At 41.9% G+C, this 27,430-nt stretch overlaps 1 protein-coding gene and 1 non-coding gene across 4 annotated transcripts in view; one reads left to right on the top strand and one right to left on the bottom strand.

Annotated features, from left to right (window-relative positions):
• Positions 1-27,430, top strand: part of LOC145402093 (uncharacterized) — a 130,996-nt gene that overhangs the window by 39,829 nt on the left and 63,737 nt on the right. For all 3 annotated transcript variants that reach the window (XM_080274205.1, XM_080274203.1, XM_080274204.1), the window contains 2 exons: positions 15,966-16,318; positions 19,798-19,925. In XM_080274205.1, the coding sequence (XP_080130331.1) occupies positions 15,966-16,318; positions 19,798-19,925 (481 nt within the window). The remainder of the gene's footprint in view (positions 1-15,965; positions 16,319-19,797; positions 19,926-27,430) is intronic.
• Positions 23,708-23,825, bottom strand: LOC145402377 (5S ribosomal RNA). Its single transcript, XR_013897734.1, has one exon. It is a non-coding gene; the product is annotated as a 5S ribosomal RNA (ribosomal RNA).

Genomic DNA, 27,430 nt, shown 5'->3' on the forward strand with positions numbered 1-27,430 from the left:
AGTGGTGATGGCGTACCGACTACAGAAGACTCTGAAGACAGCCGCAAACTCACGTCGAGCGGTGACTCCACTGTAGCTGATGTGCTGGGCTGTGGCTCGGAGCATGAGGGCCTGTCTTGGGGAGGCAACGGAGTGGAACCAGGGCTTGGCACAGCGGGGGTCACGGGCTTGAAAAAACTGTCAATCGTTGACTGACGCAAGGACCGACGATTCTGGCGATTGATGATGCGCTGCCGAAAAGCACGCACTTCCTCCACGAGTCCCAAGGGCCCCATCTCCCTGTCGCAGTCCGGGTGTTCCAGGTAGTCTAGGACGAACTCTAGATGTTCCCGGAGTGCGCTCAGCTTGGGGATGGCTGGAGTAGTGTCCTGCTGGGCGGAGTCTGCATCATCATCGCCTTCGTCGTCGGAATCTTCAAGTTCGGGACTGACACCAGCAACCGAAGACGCGATCTCGATATCAGACAACGTCTGATACCCAGGATCGCCCTCGTCATCGTCCAACCACTCATGAACATCGTCCACATGAACATCGTCGCCGTGCGTACGTAGCCGTGCATGGAAGTCATCCACGTCAAACCCTAGGAAATCGTACTCCACATCTGTTCCGAGAAGCAGACGAGACCAACCATTTTCAAGAGTTTTCACAGGGACGTCCTTCCATGCACTAGCCCAGTTGTACAGCGCAGACTTGATGTTGTAGCGGCGAAGGTTTTCCAAAGTCCGCTTGCCTCGAGTGTCACGTCCTTCCCTGCGCTCGTCCTCGTCCTCGAGAACCACCATCACCTCGTCCAGGAACTTCCGACGGTACAGGCGCTTTGTTGCCACGATCACTCCTTGGTCCATTTGTTGAATGAGAGCAGTCGTATTAGGTGGCAGAAACATGCACCTAATACGGCCATTCTCAGCAACCAAGTCCTTGTCGCACGGGTGGGCAGGTGCATTGTCGAGGAGAAGGAGAGCCTTTACCTGGTCGCGAGGAATTCCCAGTGTCTTCGTCTGGTAATGTATGACCTCCTTGTGAAGTGATGGTGAAACCAGTCTTTGAAAATCACAGCTGTGAACCATGCTTTCAAAGAATGGTACCATACGACAGGAAGGACATCCATCACCCCACGAAGGCACCGAGGCTGCTTTGCACGGCCAACAATAACGGGCTTAAGCCGGTGCATGCCGTTAGCATTGGCACAACACAAAGCAGATATCCGTTCCTGTAGAAAGCTTGCTGGCCAGGTACACGCTTCTCCGTCTCATCGGCGAGAGTGTTCGTTGGCACCGAGTGATAGAATAGGCCAGTTTCGTCAGCGTTATAGACTTGACCGAGAGTGAGGCCCTCCCTGTCGATCAAGCCTTTCACCTTGTGCCGAAACTCGTCAACTCCATCCTCGTTAGCGTCCAATGCTTCGCCATGTGCTACGGTTAGTAAGGCCATGTCGCAACTTGAACGCGAAGAGCCAACCCTCGGATGCCTTGAAGTCTAGGGCGTCGTGAAGCCTTGCAAACTTCTCAGCAGCAGCCTTCAGCTCCGTTCCACGTACCATCACACCAGCTGCACGTTGCTGTCGATACCAAATCAACGTGGAGCGGTCGATCTCTGCATACTTGGGGGTAAACATAACCTTCCTCTCCACGTTGCGTTTGCTTCTCGACGAGAAGTCAGCCGTGTACTGCATGAGCTTGTCTCGGGAACGCTTGATATCGAACAAAGTCGACCGGGCCAGGTTGAACTTGCGGAGAATGCGAGAGGAAGACCAACCCGCATCAACCTTCTCCAATATCTCCCGTTTCTTCTCCAGAGTCAACACCACTCTCTTCCTTTTCTCAGGAGGCGGGGCCATCATCACACACACTAAGAGTAGGGCAGAGAGCAGCAGGAGGCCTTGCAGCAAGTACGGCACCACCACAAAAGCGAGCACGTGGGCAGCCATGGCGAAGAGCGTAGGTCCAGTCGCGGTGAGAGACAGGCGGGAAGTGGGGAGGATGCAGCGGCGCTCTATCGGACGTCGGAGGAATGACGAACCAAAACAATGCTCTCACGCGGCGCGCGCGGCAAGTTCAAATTACGGACGGCAAAAAAATCAATTTTTTTTTCCAATTTTTTTGGATTTTCGGACCATTTTGGGAATGTTTGATCCCAGGACGATAAGGTTCGGTTAGTGGAGATGTTCGGTTATTGGGCGTCCGGATGTTAGAGTGATTACTGTATTTACAATTCCACTTGCACTGTTTTACTCAATAGAAAGATCGTAGTCACTCTTTTATCAATTGTCAGCCCTTTACCTCTTTCCACACGAGGTTTAGTAGGGGGTAAAGGTCACAGAGCCATTTGCATGGGGGTGAAAAAAGGCCTTGAAGTTAGCAAGATGAAACATACGTCCTCTCACTTCAGAAGATGAGAGTACACTGATAACGCAGGGCTAGCCAGCCTGGAGGCCTTTTTAGGGGTTATTCAGAGTTACCAATATTACTTCTTGAAACAGCTAAGTCTAGCACTGATATGATTGGCAGGAAATCTAGACAATACATTATAAATTTGGTAGTTCCAGGTGAATGTAAATATCACTTAGGCTTCTCCCTTCCCTCCTTACATGCATATTTATTACGAAAATAGATTAGAGGCCTACTTAGGAGATATATAATCAGAGCTACCAATGTTAAATCTTGAAACAGCTTTGTGTAGCACTGATATGATTGGCAGGAAATCTAGACAATACATTATAAATTAGGTAGTTCCAGGTGAATGTAAATATCACTTAGGCTTCTCCCTTCCTACCTTACATGTATATTTATTACGAAAATAGATTATACGGCATATTTCAAGGGGAAAAAAACAGCGAAAATTAGCGAACGAGTGCTCGTGAGGTGTTGTCAGGTGATAATTAGCCAATTCCAGGTGTATGGCACTCTCACTTACCTGATTTCTTTCTTGTATATATTATTTGGTATAAGAATACGACATAGGGCTTATTTCAATGGATGAAATCAGTGAAAAATTCCATGGAAGATTTACTTAGCGTAGCATGGCCGGGCAGGCGAGAGGATAGGGTAATGGAGGGGGGGTAGGGAGGGGAGTCAAGAACGGGGAGAAATGGCTAAATTGTCAACATTGGATGGGAGTACAGATGAGATTAGGAGTGCTGACTAGTGTTGGACATTGTCAGTACTGATAGATGATACAAGCCCCCACTTGGAGGCCCGGGTGAATTCAAAATAACACAGAATCACAAAAGCGACGCCCCGCGGTATGATCCCTTGCTCCCAAGCGTCACGAAAGTGACGCCCCGCGGTTAAGGGGTTAAGGGACCTAAGCTACGAAGAAAGACTAAATAAACTGAATCTACCAACACTACAGGAAAGAAGGAAAAGAGGTGACATGATAATGCTATATAAGTGCATATCAGGGAAGGAGAAAATAGACATAAATGATTACTTAACATATGGAGAAGCATCAGCAAGAGGACACTGTAAAAAACTGCATAAGAAGAGAGGTGATAAAGATGTAAGGAAATTCAGTTTCCCAAACAGAGCAATTGATCAATGGAATGCACTACCGAATGAAATAGTGTGTGCCAAAACAATTTACAGATTTAAGGATATGTACGATAAATATGGTTTAAGACATGGGACAGTACGAGCTTGACTCATTCCTGTAAAGATACAATTAGGTAAGAACAATTAGGTAAGGTAAGAACACACACACACACACACACACACACACACACACACACACACACACACACACACACACACACTGAAAAAGCCAAGTTGCTTGAAGGATATCAAGAAATATAGGTTTCCCTATAGATGCGTAGACGTGTGGAATAGCGTGGACAAAGAGATCAGTCTAAAAACTTAAATGAGTTCAAAGCAAAATTTGACTTACTGAGAAAAAGAGACGGGACCCCATGACCATAGCACATTTCCTGTATATCACAACTAGGTGAATACACACACACACACACACACACACACACACACACACACACACACACTGTTACAGGCAAACCCCGATTTATGATACCCCTAGATACGATACCCTGGAATGGTGATGGGGGTAGAAATACCATCCTACCCTGCCAATGGTAGGCCTACCCTCAGTTTTGCGAGTTTTTTATTTTTTTTACTGATTTTGATTATACATTTTAGACATAAATTTTGTGTTTAGGTTTGTTTATAAACTGTTTTTAGACATATATTAATGTGTTTTAGTCATAGGTGGAGTGAACACTGTCATTTGGGGTATGGATTCTTGCCCATCATTTGAGGTACAAAACAGTGTGGACAACTAAACGACTCAGCAAAGAATATTTCTTGATTAACCATTGAACTGTCATCTATCCTATCATTGAATACTGCACTTAACAGTAATTGTAAATAAGTACTAATAATTATGAAAACCTTAGAGAGTAAATATTTCATGCATTGTTGAAAACTGTGACATTGATAAATGATTACATTCGGGCTGTTCAAGGAAAAATGCTTCGAAAATATAAAGGAATTTCTAAATAAATATTCGAAAATAAGAGAGACAAAACTTAAGGAGCTCAGCAACCAGAACAGTAGCTAATATGACATAAAGAAGGGGCCTTTGAACAGGCTGTCTTGATCATATCATCGATTGATAAATCTTGTGTTTACATTCGGGCTGTTCAGTGGAGAATGCTTTGAAAAAACCCAGGAATTTCTAAATAAATGTTGGAAAATAAGAGAGATGAAAATAAAGGAGTTTAGCAACCAGAACAGTAACAAAACGAGATGAAGAGGGGCCTTTGAAAAGGCTATCCCGATTGCATCATCGATCGCATTCCCCATCAAGAGAACCTCTGCTGATCGAAATTCATTTATCCCCAGAACTACTACTCTCTGGAATTCACTTCCTGGGAGTTTGGGAGTTGCTTCCCACAAACATTTAATCCACTTTTATTTAAATCCAGTTGTTATAAATATTTTATGAATGGAGGATGCCTTTAGGCACATGGACTTTTTTTTTTAATTTCCTTTGTTTTTCCTTCAGTCATTATCTGTATATAAAAAAAAAAAACTACAAAATCTGTTCTCATCAACTTATCACTGGAACCCATTTCGGACTTGTCTCAATTCGAATTTCTATCCGAATTAAAATTATTTGTCTGATGGTCAAAAATGATCCAAATTAATCGATTTCCGAATTATTCGTGTTCGAATTAGAGAGAGTTTATTATATATATATATATATATATATATATATATATATATACTGTATATATACTGTATGGCAGTGAGACCTGGGCAGTGAAGGAGGAAGACATTCGCCGGCTCAGACGTACAGAAATGACAATGATTAGGTGGATGTGCAGTGTGTCCCTGTGTCCAAGGCCTGGAGGGGCTGGGTTTACAATGGAAGAGTTGAGAGGTAGGATGGGACTGGAGTGTATTGGTGTTGTGATGAGGAGAGGTAGATTGAGGTGGTTTGGATATGTGGAGAGGATGGGGGATGATAATTGGGTGAGGAAGGTGAGAAGTGTTAATATTGGGGGTGGGGCTATGAGGGGTAGACCGAGAAAGACATGGGACGAGGTCATTAAGTGTGACCTTAGGGTTAAGGGACTGAACAGGGAGGCTGTAATGGATCATGCAGCGTGGAGAGCCGCCATTAGGTGACCAAGGCCGACACATGCAAGCATGTTGGAGCCTTTAAAAAAAAAACGAAAAAAACGAAAACGAAAAACGAATATACAGTAATCACTCTAATATCCGGACGCCCAATAACCGAACATCCCCACTAACCGAACCTTATCGTCCTGGGATCAAACATTCCCAAAATGGTCCGAAAATAAAAAAAAATTGGAAAAAAAATCGATTTTTTGCCGTCCGTAATTTGAACTTGCCGCTCGCGCCGCGTGAGAGCATTGTTTTGGTTCGTCATTCCTCCGACGTCCGATAGAGCGCCGCTGCATCCTCCCCACTTCCCGCCTGTCTCTCACCGCGACAAGACCTGCGCTGTTCGCCATTGCTGCCCACGTGCTCGCTTTTGTGGTGGTGCCATACTTGCTGCAAGGCCTCCTGCTGCTCTCTGCCCTACTCTTAGTGTGTGTGATGATGGCCCCGCCTCCTGAGAAAAGGAAGAGAGTGGTGTTGACTCTGGAGAAGAAACGGGAGATATTGGAGAAGGTTGATGCGGGTTGGTCTTCCTCTCGCATTCTCCGCGAGTTCAACCTGGCCCGGTCGACTTTGTTCGATATCAAGCGTTCCCGAGACAAGCTCATGCAGTACACGGCTGCCTTCTCGTCGAGAAGCAAACGCAACGTGGAGAGGAAGGTTATGTTTACCCCCAAGTATGCAGAGATCGACTGCTCCACGTTGATTTGGTATCGACAGCAACGTGCAGCTGGTGTGATGGTACGTGGAACGGAGCTGAAGGCTGCTGCTGAGAAGTTTGCAAGGCTTCACGACGCCCTTGACTTCAAGGCATCCGAGGGTTGGCTCTTCGCGTTCAAGTTACGACATGGCCTTACTAACCGTAAAGCACATGGCGAAGCATTGGACGCTAACGAGGATGGAGTTGACGAGTTTCGGCACAAGGTGAAAGGCTTGATCAACAGGGAGGGCCTCACTCTCGGTCAAGTCTATAACGCTGACGAAACTGGCCTATTCTATCGCTCGGTGCCAACAAACACTCTGGCCGATGAGACGGAGAAGCGTGTACCTGGCCGCAAGCTTTCTAAGGAACAGATATCTGCTTTGTGTTGTGCCAATGCTAACGGCATGCACCGGCTTAAGCCCGTTATTGTTGGCCGTGCAAAGCAGCCTCGGTGCCTTCGTGGGGTGATGGATGTCCTTCCTGTCGTATGGTACCATTCTTTGAAAGCATGGTTCACAGCTGTGATTTTCAAAGACTGGTTTCACCATCACTTCGTCAAGGAGGTCCATACATTACCAGACGAAGACACTGGGAATACCTCGCGACCAGGTAAAGGCTCTCCTTCTCCTCGACAATGCACCTGCCCACCCGTGCGACAAGGACTTGGTTGCTGAGAATGGCCGTATTAGGTGCATGTTTCTGCCACCTAATACGACTGCTCTCCATTCAACCAATGGACCAAGGAGTGATCGTGGCAACAAAGCGCCTGTACCGTCGGAAGTTCCTGGACCGAGGTGATGGTGGTTCTCGAGGACGAGGACGAGCGCAGGGAAGGACGTGACACTCGAGGCAAAGCGGACTTTGGAAAACCTTCGCCGCTACAACATCAAGTCTGCGCTGTACAACTGGGCTAGTGCATGGAAGGAAGTCCCTGTGAAAACTCTTGAAAATGGTTGGTCTCGTCTGCTTCTCGGAACAGATGTGGAGTACGATTTCCTAGGGTTTGACGTGGATGACTTCCATGCACGGCCTGCATGCGCACGGCGACGATGTTCATGTGGACGATGTTCATGAGTGGTTGGACGACGACGAGGGCGATCCTGGGTATCAGACGTTGTCTGATATCGAGATCAGCGTCTTCGGTTGCTGGTGTCAGTCCCGAACTTGAAGATTCCGACGACGAAGGCGATGATGATGCAGACTCCGCCCAGCAGGACACTACTCCAGCCATCCCCAAGCTGAGCGCACTCCGGGAACATCTAGAGTTCGTCCTAGACTACCTGGAACACCCGGACTGCGACAGGGAGATGGGGCCCTTGGGACTCGTGGAGGAAGTGCGTGCTTTCCGACAGCGCATCATCAATCGCCAGAATCGTCGGTCCTTGCGTCCAGTCAACGATTGACAGTTTTTCAGGCCCGTGACCCCGCTGTGCCAAGCCCTGGTTCCACTCCGTTTGCCTCCCCAAGACAGGCCCTCATGCTCCGAGCCACAGCCCAGCACATCAGCTACAGTGGAGTCACCGCACGACGTGAGTTTGCGGCTGTCTTCAGAGTCTTCTGTAGTCGGTACGCCATCACCACTACCCACCGATGCACCCCTTGGACGCCTGCCAGTGATACTCTCGGGCTCTGACAGTGAATAAACAGCAAGAACTTCTCCACTAGACCACACGGGAATTTTGAGTGTTGTGCAGTGAAAAAAACGGTGTGTTGTGTTAAGGTTTTCAAGTTGGGAGAAAAGACTAAGTAGAAAAGAAATTTAACGTAACTAACCTTCTTTGTTTTTGGCTTTGGAAACTTAAAAAAACTTGGGAAAAGTTAATGTGCAACACTTAAATTTAATGGAACATTATTTGGACTAAAGTGAACACTGTGAAAAGAACGGACTTCTGTGTGTTAGTGACTAAGTTCAGTGCAAGACTTCAGGAAGAGTGTAGTGCAAGTGCTTCAGGAAATAGTTCTTACTTTCAGAGTCCGAGAGGAGGCGGTTATTCATCGAGGTGGCCAGGGACTTGCTGTAAGTAGCCAGAATGTTTCATGTTGTACTATTTTCCATACTATATTTACCAGAATGTTTCATATTGTATTTTTTTCCATACTATACTTACCAGAAAGTGTCATACTGTACTTCTTTCCATACTAAACTTACCTCATGCATGTGCAGTAGGAATGTGTTTTTCAGAGTTCGGTTAGGTTCGGTTAGGTTAGGTTCGGTTAGAGTCCATAAGTACCAGAATGTTTATTAATGTATGAACATACTTCTAAACCCACATTTTATGTTTCTATTGCATTTATTTCAGTCATTTATGTGCCTTATTGGTGTGATTTGGGTGTTAAATAGGTGCTATGCATGTCCGGAGGGAGTTGTATAGGTGTTTCTCTGTGCTAGGGTCCGTAAGTACAAGTCCATAAGCTGGGGCCCAATATCCGGACGAAACCAATATCTGAACCTACCGATGGCTCTATTGATCCGGATATTGGAGGGGTTACTGTATACATATATATATATATATATATATATATATATATATATATATACTCTTTATATATTTTTTTATATATATATATATATATATATATATATATATATATATATATATATATTTATATATACATATACTGTATATATATATATATATATATATATATATATACTGTATATATATATATATATATATATATATATATATATACAGTGCTCGTCAGAAATATCAAGCGCCTATGGCAGTGCGCGCAATACTTATGGCAAAAAAAGAATCACCCGTTTTTGGTACTAAAAATTGAGCCAGATGTTTGGACTGCTAACATGATGTCACTGCAGCTTGAGGCCTTACTGTGTGCTGGTTGGCTCCCGCCTCAGTTGCCTATGGGCTGCGTGAGAGAGAGAAACTTCGCCGCACCTCCCTCTCCTCTTGAGCCATTTTTTTCCTAGTGTCCCGCAGTGTTTTGGCTTTCGCCACTTTGTTATGGCCCCTACCCGTGAACTTTCGAGTGAAATCATATCACAGATCATTGCTCTAAAGGAGGCAGGCCACCCCACGAAGGAAATTATTGAATTGATTGGTGCGGCTCGATCGACAGTGCGTAGGTGGTGTGCCCGTTTTCGAGTGGAAAATGGTGGTGACGTTCCAACAAAGAAACCGCGGTCTGGTAGGCCCAGGAAAACTTCCCCGAGGTCTGTTAATGTTTTAAAACATGCAGTGGAGTCTAATTCTCGTGTGAGTGCAAGGAAAATTAAGTAGAGCAACTCGGAAGTGTTTGGTGAGGTTTCAGTGCGCTCGGTGTCTCAAAGAGTCCATGAACTTGGTTACACAAGTCACAGACCTGTGAGAAAGCCTCATCTTACACGTTACCAGCTGCTTCATAGGCTTGCCTTTGCTAACAAGTACCTTAACTGGGGTAAGGACCAATGGTTGTCAGTGTTGTGGTCTGATGAGGCAACGTTTAGTGTTACCTGTAATCGAGGAGCGTGCGTGTACTGGCGCAAAGGTAGTGACTTGCTTGACCCCTGTTATGTGGAGAGCACAGTAAACACCCTGATTCACTTGTGGTATGGGGTTGTTTCTCAGGGAAAGGTTTGGGGAAGCTTGTTGTGCTTCCCAAGAACTACAGAGTGAATCAGGACGTTTATCTGGAGCTTCTTTGTGATCATTTACCTGAGTCCCTCGAGCTTACAGGTGCACGAGTGTTTCAGTAGGACGGTGCACCTGCTCATAAAGCCAAATCAGTCACCAGTTGACTTTGTGACTGCGAGGTATCATTCATGAAAGACTGGCCAGGCAATAACCCAGACCTCAACCCGATAGAAAACCTCTGGTACATCGTAAAGAAGAATCTCCAAGGGAAGGACATGAGCTTTCTGGCTAAGCTGGAAACAGCCATTCATGACTCCTGGGAAAAAATACCACTCCAGCACCTCAGGAACCTCGCCCTTTCAATTCCTTGACATCTCAGGTCCGTGAAGAAGCATATATATATATATATATATATATATATATATATATACGTATATATATACTGTAGTATATATCTGTGTATCTATTCATCTATCTATATATCTATATTTGTTATATCTATCCATCTATCTATCTGTCTGTATATTATATGGCCAGAATCAAGACCCAAATAAGATGGAGTAATAGAAGAAGGGAAGGACGGGAAGAAGGAGTAGTTGCAAGAAGAGTGGAAAGGTTACAAGAGGATGAGAAAAAGGCAGAATATAAGAGAGAAGTGGAGGAATAATTGGGCAAATATGAAGTGGAGCAGATGGGGGATGTGGAAGGTGTGTGCAGGATATTTACAGAAGAAATATGTGCAGCATGTGATGTGGTGTGTGGGATGAAGAGAAGACGGAGGGTGGTGCAAGGAACAGTGTGGTGGAATGAAGAGGTGAGACAGGCTATGGCACAAAAGAAGAAAGCATACAATGAATGGATGAGAAATAGGGGCGTGGAAGAAGTAGAGAGGCGGAAGAGAGAGTTATATGTAGAAAGAGAGAGGTAAGAAGATTAGTAAGAGAGAGTAAGAAGAGAGTGGACGAGGAATTTGGAAGGAATGTGAGTGTAAAGTGGAGGAACTGTAAGAAAATGTTCTGGAAAGAGGTGAAGAGAGTAAGACAGGGTGGAAGTGAAGTTATCAGTGGAGTGAAAGATAAAAATGGTAGATTACTAGTGGAGAAGGGAGAAAAAGTGAGCAGATGGAGAACACTTTGAGGAATTGTTGAACATAGAGGATGGAAGGGATGCGAGTACAAGTGGCTGGAGAATGGCTGGGAGGAGGTGGGAGGTGAGAAGACAGGAAGAAATCAGTAGGATAAAAGTTGTGGAAGCAATGAAGAAAGTTAAATTGGGGAAAGCCCCAGAAATTGATGGGGTGTGTGGTGAAATGTTGAAGCATGGGGGAGAGATAGTAGTCGAATGGATGTGGAAGATGTGCAAATTGGCCTGGGAGGAAGGTAGAGTTCCGGAGGATTGGAAATCAGGTATAATTATTCCCTTGTACAGTCGACATAAGAAGTGACGGCGGAGTATCTAGAAGTTTTTGGTCTGCGATAGTGCACATACTCTTCCTTAGATCTCTACGAGGTGAAACCTAATACGTAAAATTGTTACAAAAAACGATAAATCAATTTCAAGGTACCTATATATTTCAAAATTGTAGCAAGCAGTTCGTTAGTTACGATAATAGGAAATCCTAAACTGAACTAACTGAAATTTCACAACTATCGCTCAGAGACAGTCAGGAATAATTTGTGGAGTTCAAATCTAGTATGGTAAAAAGCAATAATTTTTTAGCAGTGTAAGACTTAACAAAAGGGAGCTTCAATAAAGAATGAAAATTACTAATTATTATTTATAAAATAATTTCTGTTACAGTACTAGGGAATAATTTGAAGTCATTTATTTCCGTTTCCAATGTCTCCATGCACGACGACAGAAAGCGGGAAGGCGGCGTAAGCCAGTAAACTATTTTAAATGTTTCGAGCAACACGCACGAAAGGAGATAACATTTACTCAAAGACATGCTTTTATTTCACTGCCTTTGGCCAGTTTTCCATTACGAAAAATCTTTGATTTATTTAATATAAGCCTGAGGGCTATCTGTGAAGGAAGTATAAAAAAAAATAAACCTTGAAATTTGCCTAGAGACGGAACTCTTTGGAGAATGCTAACTTCTGTCGTAGTCTGATATCCTCAGTGCATAATCGATTAGCAAGAGTAATAAAATCATTGAGTTCAAAACTTCCAGATCAGCATTTTCTGTTCAGCAGGACATTACAGTTTATTTTAAAAGACAGATAAGATTAAAAGATGGAGTAAAAATTGCATGCTTTTGCATTGTAAGAGTTTATGAACTCATGTTTTGGTCCTTCTTATTGCCTATTGTAAGAGAAAAAGGCTGAATCTGTCATACCCCTTTACAAAAAAAAAAAAAAAAAAAAATCAATTGAGAAAAAAATTGCTAATCATAATTATTATTGGCGAGAGGAAGACGGAATAAAAAGGCAGTATGGTCTTGCTGCTGCCGCAGGTAGGGCGTGATTACGGAGAATAATTTCTCTGTTATGGCATCCTTATTGTTGCTGTTATCACCATAGCATCTGAAAATAATGCAGTCACAAGAATTTTCCTTAACTGGTCTTCAAAACTAGAGCATCTGTATTTGAAATCAGGAACACGGAGTAATAGGCCTACTGCCCACCGTGCGGAGTAATACATTTCACATTCATTCAAATCAGGAAAGATAACTATTAACTTTAATATATCACTGCCTCCTGTTATTCATTTTACATCATTCTTAGCGCGATATAATATACTGTATATTTTATTTGATATGTCGTGATGAATGCATTGAATGTTTACGTTATATTCTCAGTTGTCATTGAACTTATGGTAGTGCAGAGTGACCAAAGCAATCTGAAACTCTGCCATCACTTCTTGGGCTGACTGTACAAAGGAAAAGGGGAAAAAGAAGTGTGTGGTAATCATAGGTGCATTTGTCTTCTTAGTATAATAGGAAAAGTGTATGGTAGGATACTTATTGACAGAGTTAGGGAAGTAACAGAGGAATTAGTTGGAGAAGAACAGAGAGGCTTTAGGAAGGGAAGAGGTTGTGTAGATCAGATATTCATTCTTAGATCTTTAGTGGAAAAGTTTCTAGAAAAAGTTTCTAGAGAAGGGAAAGAAGTTGTATGCGGCTTTCATGGATTTGGAGAAAGAATATGACGGGGTGGATAGACAAGGATTGCAGAAAGTATTAGGAATATATGGAGTAGATGGGAAGTTGTTGAATGCTGTGAAGAGTATGTATGATGGTGCTAAGGCTGCAGTGCGTGTGGATGGTGAACTGAGTGAATTTTTCTCTTTGAAGGTTGGGTTGAAACAGGGTTGTGTCATGTCTCCATGGTTGTTCAATCTGTACATGGATGGGGTAATAAAAGAGGTACAAGGTAGGGTAGTGGATCTTGGAGTGGCCCTTGTGAGAGAGGGTAGTGTTTGGAAACTCCCTGTACTGTTGTTTGGAGATGATACTGTGTTGTTGAGTGAAGACAAAGGGGAGCTGCAAGGCTTGGTGGATGAGTCTGGGAGATTGTGTAAGAAATGGAATCTAAAGGTGAATGTAGGGAAGAGTAAAGTTATGGTCTTTGAGAGAGGTGAAGTCAGTGAATGTACAGTGAAGTTGGATGGTGAGGAATTGGAAAATGTGAGTATGTTTAAGTACTCAGGTAGTGTGATGAGTAAGGATGGAGGTTTGGAGGGCGAAGTGCTTGAAAGGATACAGCAGGGAAGAAAGGTTGCTGGTTCCTTGAAAGCAGTGATAAGAAACTTGGAAGTGAGCACGGAAGTGAAAAAGTTACTACATGACAGTATTGTGATACCAACTCTAACGTATGGAAGTGAAGCTTGGACGTTGTTGGAAGGGCACAAGTCAAGAGTGAGAGCAGTGGAAATGAGTTATTTAAGTGGAGCCTGTGGAGTCACATGGAGAGATAGGCTGACGAATGAGGATATAAAGGAGTGTTGTGGTGTGGATGTAGATGTGATAGGAAGCGTTAGGAGGAATACACTGAGGTGGTTTGGCCATGTGGAGAGGATGGAGGGTGAGAGACTGATGAAGAGAGTGTTTGTGAGTGAGGTGGAGGGGGGGAAGAGGGAGGGGGAGGCCGAGGATGAGATGGTGGGATGGGGTGGAGAGGTATATGGGAGAGGGGGGTGTGAGTTGGGAGCAGGGCAGTAAAATGGCGGGGGACAGGGCAATGTGGAGGCGATTTGTTTGTGGCCACCCCAAACGGGATTGAGGTGTCTGGCAATAGATAGATAGATATATATATATATAGTATGTCTATCTGTCTGTCTATCATCTATCTGTTTATATATATAGTACTGTATGTGTATCTGTCTATCTATCATCTATATATATATATATATATATATATATATATATATATATATATATATATATATATATAATGTACAGTATATAGTATTTGCCTATCTATCTATCTATATATATAAATATGTATCAGCTCATAGGGTGTTTGGTGACGGGTAGGGAGGAGAGAAGCAGTGGTAGGGAGTAGAAGAGTTTTAATTGGCTATGACAGGGTAGGTAGAATTCTAATGCAGAGTTTTCATTGGCTGGCATCAGGGAGGCATATTTTCTTTTACTCGCCACTGTATTCCTCCACCGCTATGGTGCCAATATTCAATTGAATCTACACTGCACTCTATATCTCTTCCAAAACATTACAGTAACCTTTCTATATAACGAACTAAATGGGGGGAAGGGTGGGTTGTTGCATCCAAAAGTTCGCTATATCTGATGGTCGTTATTAACTGAGGGATTACCGACCCAAGGCCGGTATATCCGTGGAGTTGGTCGGTCCTATATGCGCAGCCACAACTTTATGAAGTTTCGCATGGAGAATTCAGTTGTTTATGTTGTTATACAGTACATGTACAGTAAATACCATTCTGTATAAGTTGTATATATAAATACAATTCTTATAATGTAATGTAGTTCTGTTACAGTACACTTACCATAACAGGGAGTGAACTTCCGCCAGATATAGCGACCTTTGGTCGCTATATCCGGCGGAAGTTCACTCCGGAAATGTTGGGTCGTTATATCCGAAGTTCGCTATGAAAGGGTTCATTATATCGAGGGTTTACTGTATTATTAAATGGCAATGTTGTGATGAGTTTCCCTCCAAAACCTGGGCGGCCTTCTAGTGCTGCTGTGGCTTTCCGGAATGTCATACTGCTCCCCCCCCCCCCTTACAATACTATTTGGTTCACTGCTATCCTCATCGTATTCTTTGTGTGCTTATTTTATTACCAAATCAGTACTGTATGTATCAGTGTTAACATGTATGGAATAATGCATTTATGTGGGGGTATTAATCATGGGTTCAGACTGCTGTGTGTAGCCTTGAGAGTTGGCATAGTTTGCGGGGTTTGGGTGTGCATTGTCAGGAACTCGGGCTGTCTGCTGGCTTCAAGGATTAGGCGGAAAGTACCTCATAATACCGAGAAAGTTTCCCTTATATTGAACGTTGGTTACAGAACTCGATTTTGTGGAAAATTCGAGGTAACGAAATGGGGATTGGCTGAATTAGTCTGTTAAATTGGGCTTCTACTGTATATTGGACCCCTAATTAATTGGTTAAGTACCAGTGTGGCTAGATATTCCTTCCCACCATGATAGCTGTAAATGTGGCAAGGTTGTTCACATTCCATAAATGGGTCTGCTGCATGGGTTCTGTCAATTGCTGTGATGTTAGATTCCGTTGGTATTGTATTCTGAGATTGTATGGAATGGTGCCATATTTACAGGTTAGAGATATTAGGATGGGAAGAAATACCTGGCTGTTTTTATACATAGGAGTGAAACTCCCCCCCCCCCCTTCTCCCTGTAAAGAAAGATTTCAGACAGATACAATGGTGACAGTCTGGGGTGGAGGGGACAGCTTCTTCTTTATCTCTGGTAGGGGTGGATGACATCAGGAAGGTTGAAGAGCACTGTACTGTATTAGAGGATAATATCAGTGAGTAGCTAATGACTGTTGTTATTCATAGTAATGGACTTCCTGATTGAGACTCTTTATTTTAATTTTCTTTCCACAGATCTCAAAATTTTCCAGAACTGGTAATCACTACTTTCAGTCCAGGCATGGAAATCATGAAGATGGCACAGGTGAATGGGAATAAGGAGGCACATCCTGACATTCCCGTCACAGAACTGAAAGATGTCGCACAGTCTCGAAACAACCTTGTGTATGTTATTGGTGGGAGGAATGAGGATTTGAATGCAGAGAACCAAGCCCTGTTACAGTATTTATCTCAGCCAACTGTAGAAGTGCAGCCATCATCCCTACCCATTTTAACATTTCCATCATCTGATGAAGAAATGGCCTCAGTGGATGGCACTTGCTTTGTGAATAGTGCCCAGACAGTGGGGGAGTCACAGCAAGGATGGGGTAAGATGTGCTTCTCTTTGTTACAGATTGTAAATCTAGTTAGCTTTGTGTACAGATAATCGTCATTGTCTGCCTTTTATGTTATTTTTTAAAAAATACGGTAAGTAAGAGAAATATTACCACTTACGTTTCATGGACACTTAGAATGCTGAGTTGCCATTCCTCCCTCCCCCCCTTTCATTTACAGCACCAAATATTTGGAAAAAATTGTGATATTATGGAACATATCCCTTACATAAAATGAGGATAATATATACCTTGCAGTTGCTTTGGCGTCTCCTGTGAACTCTTTCATTGAGGGTGGGCATGATAGAAGCGTCTCCTGCATGGTCTGCCACAATTTGTCTCTCTCTTTCTCAGTCACTTCACTTGCTAAGTCTTTTATTCTTAATCATTCCACTTGCTAAGTCTTTTATATATGGATTATTTAAGTCTCCTCCTGTGTTGCTGGCTGTCTTCCTATAGGAACGTCACCAGTTTTCTTTCTTTCAAAAATTGTGCTGTTCAACACAGTCATGAGCCTCAGTTTTTACTCATCCTTTCTCCCTGTCAGTGGCTGAAAGAAAGTCATAGTCAGGATTTCACACTGACTAAGGACCTGTTGTTAGTGGTGTGAAGCATTTCCACATTGCTTGAGTAATATTGTCATCTCTAAATGTTTGGTGTGAAAATTATTGTTTCACACAGATCATTGTTTGGTGTGAAATCCTGGCTGTCACTTCATCCAGCCTTTCATCTTTTGTTACACTGATCTCATATCTCAGTAATAGATAAGAGTAGAAGTAGATGATGTACCGTGTATTCATATTTCCACACAGTGCCAGTTGACCTCAAGGATCAGTCCTGGCTTCAACCCTGTTCCTCATTCTTACTAATGAACACTTTTCTGTCACCCACAACCCCCTTCATTCATATATAGATGACTTGATGCTTCATATTTTCTTTACACTTAACCACCAGTTCACAAAGATTGATATCTTTAACTCCTGACTCAGCACAGCAATCTCTCATAAATCAAAACTTATCAAAGATCCCTGAATGGGGACAAAATAACATTGTCCTATAAGATCACTGAATGGGGACAAAATAACATTCTCACTTAATGCTAGGAAAACCAAATTTATCCGGTTTACAAATAGATATTGCTTGATTCCTATATTACCTTCCTTGCAACTGTTATTCCTATCTCGTAACAGTATTGAAATTCTTGATGTATCACTTAACCCTTGCTGAGCTGCAGATCTCATATGAAACACAACGAAGATCTACATGGGCCAAGCTGCAAGCCTCTTATGAGGTACAATTAGCATTGGTTGTAGAATAATGAATCAGAGGAAGTAATCTCTCTTACAGTTTTACAAAGAATCAGCCCAGCAGAGATTAACACCATCCTCAGTTGAACATTTCATGTTAGATTGCTTGCTAAAACTGCCTCAAAGAAACTAGATTATTGTACAGAGTCCATAACTTCTTTACTGACAGACATTTAGCTATAATTCACAAGTCATGTGTACTCTCAGCTCCACTTTGCTGATCCTTATGGAATGGATGTGAAGAGGTTGCACAAAAACAACAGGACAAAATTCAAAACAAAGCTTTAAGAATAATAACCCAACAATTACCAGTAAGCTACGTCCCCACCTGTACATTATTTTATAGTTACCTTTATGGCAAATGCTCAGATAAAGTTGTAACCATTGTGGCACCTTTTGACACCTTCCCCTGTGCTGCATGGGCATTTGGTAGCTCTCATGATTATCACAACAGCCATATTGCAGAACCCAGATTAGTTTCTTTCCAATCTTCAACGCACAACATTTAAATTCAACTGTTAGACATCTTTTATGAATGGAGGACACCTGTAGTCTTATTTTTATTTATTTTTTTTTTTTTAAAGGCTCACAACTGTACATATGCTCAAAAAAGTACCATCACAGGGGAGTCCGATGAGTTTCACACTGAACAATGCAGTTTTCTCGGTAGGGTTGGAGGAAGGCAGTTATCAAACGTTTCATTCATGGTGTCAGTTTGTATTGTGCAGTAGGTGTAACGATACTTTTTTGAGTGTGTGTACATTTGAGTCTGCCTGTCATTGCCAACATTTTCTTTATTTTCATTCATATATAATGCCACACCACTTGCTCTCTGATGTGACCGTCATACGAAAGCTTCCATGTATTGAACTAGTGTATTATTTTTTCCTCAATCTCATAATTCTTAAACGCATTACTGCTTGTTGGATGTTCATCTTAACTGCTTGAATGTACAACATTTTTGCTTTGCTTATAGTCATGTTTCACATTCTTATATACCTTTTATACTTTCTTATACTTTTTCAAGTTAGTATTGGTGCACAACCTCATTGAAGCTATCTGACACTGATTGCTTTATGATGCATGTTGCATCTACCCCATTTTAGTCTTGCTTTTTAATAAAGGAATGTATCACTTGCTTTACTTCGCTTACATGAAACATGTGGTGGTAGGTGGTGGTGACATTCATCCACTCACTTGATGTAGAGCTGCATATTTCCTGTGCCATGGTCATCTTTTTTCCATTTCTCCACTTCTAATAACTTTCCACTTCCAGTGTCATTGCATTGAGTGGCAAGCCTAATTGTTTACTGTAACCTGAATTTGATGATATTTATCGTTTTAACCTTGTGGCCGTGACCTAGCATTTCTCAGTCATTCCCCTGGACGTGGCCTAAGTTACTAAAAAATGAAAGTGTTAATTATAACTTTGTTGCTACTTTTCTAATAGGAAATAACCATGAAATTCCCAGTTCTTAATGTGATGATGGTCCAAAATGCACCTTTCTATGAGAAAATTGTCATTTTCTAAGAAAAAATGCAATGTAATTAATTTCTGCTATTGTCTAATTTTGCATCTGTAGTGACCTGCATTGCTCACACTTTGCTAGAATACATTTCAGAAGCGTGATCATGCCGAGAACCAACATACCTTTCACAAGAGTTCATATTTCATTGTGCAGTAAGACCCATCATGAGTTATATATATCAGTCAGAACACGAGCTATGAGTTGGGTTCATCTTGGATAAAACAAACAAAACACTGTAATCGGTTTGTTTTTATTTTATTATTCAGGCTGTTATTGTCATCCAGGCTTAGTTACTCCTTTCTACAACAGGTGGCAGAATATCCTAGGTTGGCACACAGCTTAAATTTGAGGGAATGCAGTACAGAAAAGTTTTGTGTTGGCTGTGGACTGTAGTCACCTGACATGTCATGAAGAATAATGAGTAGGGTGACCACAGTCACCTAATGCAGCCAGAAGGTCAATCAAGCTACCATTAGACAGTATTATTCAGCTTCAGGAGAGCATCTAGGTGTGGAGGAGTTAATGAAGGCAACATGTAAACCCTTCATTTGAAGAGTTGTTTGCTGAACTGAATAGCAAGGATAAAATGAAAAATGTGTCCCTGGAGTGAAACTTAACCTCTTTGCCCTTCATTCAGACCCTGAAACAACCGAGAGGAAGATAGAGGAATTTATCAACAACAACCCAGTTGACACAAGTTCTGGCCAGGATGAAGTGGAGTTTGTGCCGCTCAAGTGCAGAAAGAAGAAAAATCCTGATTATCTTGTGAGTTGTTGGACTCTGTTTTCCTCTTGTTTTGTGAAACCACTGTACTGCTGATTGCCTAATCTTAGAGTTAGTTTTGAAAAATGGCTATATTAACCCTTGTCGAGCTGCTGACTTCATGTTGGGCACAATGGAGGTCTGCATGGGCCATGCTGCAAGCTTCATATGTGGTACAACTTACATTGGTTATAAAACAATGACTTGGCAAGGTAAACTACCTTTCATAGAATCAGCTCAGCAGGGGTTAATGTTTCTCTTAGACTTTCAGTCACTGCTGATCATGTCTACCTCTCCCTAATTCATCTGACCTCCCTCTTATACAGTAGACCCCAGTGTATATGCAGGCTCCGCACGTGCAGATTTGCAGTGCATTGATGAAAAAGACAGCATCAGGGGCATTATATTTCATGGAAAAAGCTTGCCAGTTGCACTGCAGGCTTTTCATGCAGTCTCTGACACTTCAAACTACCTTGGCCAGTGGCTGTGGAAGTTGCTGTGGGGCACTCTGCCAGGGCAATTAAAGGGACATCCTGCAAGTGTGCTTTGGCAATATGCCTGCCCCACCATTATGCACACATTGATAGGGCAGCCTCTTGGAGTCCTGCTTCCAGGTTCAGACCCTCTTTTTTGGTGGAAATAGAATCTCGGGAACCGCAGTGCCTTGTACCCCCCTGGTACAGCTACAAACCCCATCCCATCCCAGTCCCAAAGCCACGCAGGTTGAGCCCATCCCACACCGTCCCTCAAGTCCACCATGAGGTTGCAGGGGCAAAGGTTTCTGGCTGCATGCCCTTACTGATGTCTACCCTTGTGTTGTAGTAGGGTACAGTGTATGGTGTTTAAAGTGCATATAGTGTAGTGCATAAGACAGTTCAAAGTGTTTGGGAGAGCATGCTGGCTTGTTCTCCTGTGTCATGATCAAGATAGATCTGAAGGCTAGGGAAAAAGGAGCTTTATTTCTTCCAATCACCAGTTTCATCAGTTTTCTCATCCTCCACGGGTGTACTGTCGTGATCAGCTGGTGCTGCAGCCTACTTTCTTCCCTGTTGTTTAGTTATATGTCTACCACCCAGTATTGGGAATGGTTTCTTGGGTTACAGGAAAGCATGGAGTAGACTGTAGCACCAGTCAAACAGGGCAGTACTCCCAAGGTGGGTGGAAAGCTGATGACGGAGAGCTGGAGCTCCCATTTCATTAGCCCTCAGGACTAGCTCCTGATCATTCCCCTTTGCTGTACTTTTTCAGTGTTTCAGTAACAGAGAGAGTAGGCCAGCATGCTCTCCGATACAGGTTTCTCTAGCAGTCAACACCAAACTACATACACACTTGATGTTTAGCATTACTTTGGATATTCCTTTGTGTGTTTTGATGTCTGAATATGGCAGATTGACCTGAAAACAGTGTCAAAATTCAGAGGGGTACTGTACATACGGTAGTGTGTAGGTGGGTGTTTTTTGGTTTTCAGTGATTTTTGCATGGTTTTCTTGGTGCTGAAAATTATTATGGATAATCATATGTATGTTTTGATGTCAAAATATGGCAAAATTACTGGAAACACGGCCAAAATAAGGAGGGGTATTGTACATACAGGAGTGAATAGATAGGGTGTTTTTTGGTTTTCTGTAGTTTTTCTTCATGGTTTTCTGGGTGTTTAGCATTACTTTAGATATTCCTATGTGTGTTTTGATGTCTAAATATGCTGAATGACTGGAAAACACTCCCAAATTAAGCACAGGTACTGTACAAATAGGTTAGGTATAGGTTGGAAGTTGGGATAGGTTGGGCTTGGGTATGGTTGGGGAATAGTGCTCATTATCTGGATGTTGCCACTACCCGGACATGCCTTTGGCTCTATTATGCCTGGATAAATGAGGGATTACTATGTGTATATATATATATATATATATATATATATATATATATATATATATAACTGACTCTATATATATATATATATATATATATATATATATATATATATATATATACACACAGTAATCCCTCATTATACAGTGGGGTTCCGTTCCTGAAAACCCCATCATAAAGCTATCCATCGTATAGCAAGCCCATTATAACATGGGGTCAATGGGGATACGTTCCCAGACCTGCCTAAACTCTCACATACACACACCTTAGCACTCACATACATGAAATATCCATATGTTTAAACATTTAAAGTAACACATTAATAATGAATAAAGAAAAAAAAACATGAAAACTACAGTATACAGTAGTTCTTACCTTTACTGAAGCAAGCAGGGTTGTTGATGCCTAGACAATTCGCCATGAAGTCGACAATTCACCGTTATAATATGGACGATTCCCCGTCAGGACAACTACCCGTCATTCTATAAATATACTTATTATTGATTAACTGATACTTTAATAACTAATTTTCAGGGGGATCTATCAAAGTCTGTTTTCATTCAATAGCATAGACTTTGGATATCATTTGTAAGTTGCACTTTTAGACAATATTTAACTTGTTTCTACCTTGCTGTAGTTGACTTTGAATTGTATTCTAGCATCAACCATAGCTGTCTTCATTAATTTCCATTGGTACTACAACATCCTGGATATATTTTAAAACGACTTTGAAGAGGTACAAATACAGTATTAAAAACTAGTGTGCTTGCTACATAAACTGATATGAAAATAAATGACGGGGAATCATCCTGACGATGAAAAGTCCCGATGGCGAATTGTCTTGTTATTGTTGTGATGGCGAATTGTCCCGAAACGTTTATACAGACGTAATATGAAGATTATTCGTATAATTCCAAAGTATGTTGATCGTTCACTTAAGGTCATTAGGCATTTATATAAATGCCAGTGTCTCGGATGTAGCCTTATGTTAAGATGAAGGAACGATCGTAAATCAGCTGATTCACGTTTCAATATATTTTTTATTTTTAATTTGATACTCATGATTTGATGCCATATTTTACATTTACTATATAAACAATAAACCACCATCACTTTTATAACTTACATAATTCAAAAACTAGTGTACTTGCTAAATAAACTATGTAAATAAATGACGGGGAATCGTCCTGACAGCAAATTGTCCCGACTCATACTCACAGTCACAGCCCTAACTCATCACTGTCAGAACTGGCTGGCTGGGCAGGGCTAGCTAATGAGGCTGGACCAGTGGACAAGTGTGTGTGATCCAGCGCCGACAATGTGAGGACGTTTGTGTTGCGTTCGCACATTCGCTGTTCGCTGAGCCGCGGATGATCCATCGTTGTAGCAAATCGTTCCCATTGTACAGTAGGCATAGGGTACTAATATTTTGACATTGTATAAGCGAAATATCGTGTAAAGAGGCATCGTATAATGAGGGATTACTGTATATATATACAGTACAAGTCCCATTATTCGGCATCTATGGGACCAGGATGATGCCGAGAAATTAGATTTGCCGAATAATCAAAAACCTACCCACTCAGTACCTTAAATATATTGGTGAACACTTATCACCACTTATGGTACGGTATTACAACTGTGTTTGGAGAGAGTACTGCATACTGTACAATACTGCAATGAATACAGTACTATATCTGAATCTGAAATATATATATATATATATTAGTGAACATATACAAGGGTAATGACACAGTAGGCCTACAAGTCAGATAACACATCCTGGATGGCCGAAATTTCATTCATTCATTCATTGCCAGACGCCATGTATCCCAGACAGGGTGGCCAAGGGCTTAGAGTTAACTGTTTTACAGGGAGGGGCACTAATCCTCCACCAACCCCACTTGACGTAGGGATGCCAACAGCATCTGGTGTTCCCAGCGGTCACCTATCCAAGTACTAACCAGACCCAACGTTGCTTAACTTCGCTGATCGAACGGGAAGCGGTGTACTCAACGTGGTATGGCCGTTGGCCGAAATGATACGGAATATTACCTACCAGCTCAGTACATCACTTGTATTGGTGAACTCATCACTACTTATATTATTACAAATATGTTTGGAGTGAGTACTGTATACAGTACTTTTTCCAAACAAAATAAAATACTCGGAAAATTGCATAAAATAAAGGGATCTGAACTGGTAAGGTCTTTCTGATGAAAGTCATAAATAACATTTAGCACTCACTCTTTTGTTCGTTTTTTTTTTTTTACATGTGAAAGGAGAGTACTGATGGAAACAGTAATGTATTCCATGAACCCCTTAATAACCTCCGACATTGAACAACCCTTTAAAGTACCGATGTCGAGTTAGTGAGCTATGGGAAAACTGTGAACAATTATGGGAATGGAACGAAGGTCACTGGTATGTTTACACGGCTCTATGCTACGATTCCAAGCAGTCAGGGGGTCAGTTAATCTCAGATGTTTTCGCCAATTTGGTAAATGCACCGTAACTTTATCAATTCTCCAGTCAATCATAGCGAATCATAGCATGGGTTTAGGGAGCTAAATAACACATTTCTAGGTGCGCCAGACGATTATCTTCACATCTTATAAGAAAATGGAAGAAATTAAATCCCTTTCTGAGTACGTAAAGTTCTTCCATTCTTCTGAAATCAATTTATTTTTCTTAAAGATGGGAAGATAATCATCTGGCTCACCTAGCAATGTTTTATTTAGCTTCCTAAACCCATGCTATGATGCGCTATGAGTCACGGAAAGATTGATAAAGTTACGGTGTATTTACCAAATGGGCGAAAACCTCTGAGATTAACCGACCGCCTAACTGCTTGGAATCGTAGCGTAATCATGTAAACATACCACTGACCTTCGTTCCCTCCCCATAATTGTTCAGTTTCCTTTATAGCTCACACTAACTTAACATCACTGACATCGGTACTGTAAAAGGTTGTTCAGTGCCGGAGGTTATTAAAGGATTAATGGGATATATTACTGTTTGCATCAATGCTCTCTCTTTAACGTTAAGCACAAAAACAAACAAAAGAATGAGCACTAAATGTACGTTTAACTTTCATCAGAGAGACCTTAGCAATTCATATTCCTCCAGTTTATTTTTAAGTATTTTTCTGACTTTAGGTTAGGTTAGGTTTGGTTAAATTATAAGGTACAGTTAAACTCGGTTAGGTTAGGTTCAGTTAAACAGGACAGTCCCTTCCACCATTATGCTGAGGAATAAAAATACTAGAGCTGTCACAGCCGTACAGCTAAAAACAACGGGGAAACTGATTTAACAAGGAACATTCATTTATGGGTAATGCATTACAGTGTCAGTGGTTCATGGGCTACTCAATTACCGGTGTCTTTTTCAGGAAGGCATCAAGAATGAAAGAATTTCAAGAATTAGCGTGGGGGCTTGGAATGTAACCCTTGCTAATTTGGTGGGGGTGGTTACTGTAGTGTATGATACTGTGCAATATTGTAATCAATACAGTACTATACCTGAATCTGAATGAAAATATAGAAATTAGTGAACATACAGAAGTGTAATGAAACATTAGGCCTACAAGCCACAGATAACACTTCCTAGACTGCCGAGATGATTCCGGACATCTGCCGAACAATCAATGATTTTCGTAAATGGGACTATTTCTCAAAACTGCCGAAATGTTGGATCTACCGAACAATCAGCTGCCGAATAATAGGACTTTTACTGTATATATATATATATATATATATATATATACACACACCAGATATATATATTTATATATATATAAAGTGCGTGAAAGGGTACAGCAGGGAAGAAAGGTTGCTGGTTCTTTGAAAGCAGTGATAAGAAACAGGGAAGTGAGCATGGAAATGAAAAAGTAACTACATGACAGTATTGTGATACCAACTCTAATGTACGGAAGTGAAGCTTGGACGTTGTTGGAAGGACACAAGTCAAGAGTGAGAGCAGTGGAAATGAGTTATTTAAGAGGAGCCTGTGGAGTCACATGGAGAGACAGGCTGACGAATGAGGATATAAAGGAGCGTTGTGATGTGGATGTGATAGGAAGCGTTATGAGGAACACACTGAGGTGGTTTGGCCATGTGGAGAGGATGGAGGGTGAAAGACTGACGAAGAGAGTGTATGTGAGTGAGGTGGAGGGGGGAAGAGGATGGGGGAGGTCGAGGATGAGATGGAGGGATGGGGTGGAGAGGTATATAAGAGAGGGGTGTGTGAGTTGGGAGCAGGGCAGTGAAAAGGCGGGGGACAGGGCGACTTGGAGGCGATTTGTTTGTGGCCACCCCAAACGGGATTGAGGCATCTGGCAATAGATAGATAGATATATATATATATATATATATATATATATATATATATACTGTATATATATATATATATATATATATATATATATATATATATGTATATATATATATATATATGTATATATATATGTATTATGTATATATGAGGTGCAACCCAAAAGTTCCAGTAATTTGAACAGAGTTAACCAACCATTTGCAATTTTGCTTTTTGCCACTAGGAGGAGTCAGCAGCACCCATTGTTCATCAGTGTGGCCCTGGCCTTGTCTGTGAGCAGATGTGTTGTTGAGCTACGTTTACTATTGTAACGTGGTGTGTAGATTTTTGGCGGTTTTGCAATGGCGGACCAGTGGTGCAGCAGTGTCAAGTAGATGTTGATCATTTTCTTCGATATCCAAGGGATTGTTCACAAGGAATTCGTCCCACCCAGTCAATCTGTCAGCGGAAAGTTTTACTGTGAAGAGCTGCAGCGTCTGAGGGAAAACATCCTCCGCAAATATCCAGAACAGTGGAAGAACGAGGACTGGGTCCTGCATCATGACAACATCCCCTCCCACACATCAAATATTGTCTGGCAGTTCCAGGCTTCCACTAACACGGTAGTCATTCCCCACCCACCCTATTTGCCTGACCTTGCCCCCTGTGGCTTTTTCCAGTTTCCCAAGCTGAAGTTATGACTGAAAGGACGTCAGTTTGTCTCTATTGAGGAGATCCAGACAGAATCGCAGGAGATGGTAAAGACCATCATGCCTGAATCCTTCCAGGGATGCATGGGCTCACGGAAAAAAACCCTGGGACCACTGTATACATGCCCAAGGGGACTACTTTGAAGGCGACAGTGAGAACTTGGAGGTAAGGTAACTTGTTTTCCTACAATATTCAAATTACTGACACTTTTCGGTAGCACCTTGTATGTATGTACACTCGCTCCAGAAAGTACTGGTGCACTGTGGGTCTGATGCCATCCGGAATGATTCTACCATGTGGCATTGACAGCCCGTTAATACCTGTATATAATATAACATTTATGGCCATTCTTTAAACATTATGAAGGACACAAGAGGTATCTGATACAGCACTCATCTATCGTCTGGGATGCCTGCATGGGGGAGGACAAAACTGCAATAACCAGTTTCCTTTGTTCCGTGTGTCATAATATTTAACACATATTCTGCACCGATACTTTCTGGAGCGAGTGTACCATATATATATATATATATATATATATATATATATATATATATATATAATATACATATACTTATATACATATATGTATATATGTATATATATATATATATATA

Source organism: Coenobita brevimanus, chromosome 57 (assembly GCF_032717465.1).
Source record: "Coenobita brevimanus isolate Jiangsu-jjx chromosome 57, ASM3271746v2, whole genome shotgun sequence".
Classification (NCBI taxonomy): Eukaryota; Metazoa; Arthropoda; class Malacostraca; order Decapoda; family Coenobitidae; genus Coenobita; species Coenobita brevimanus.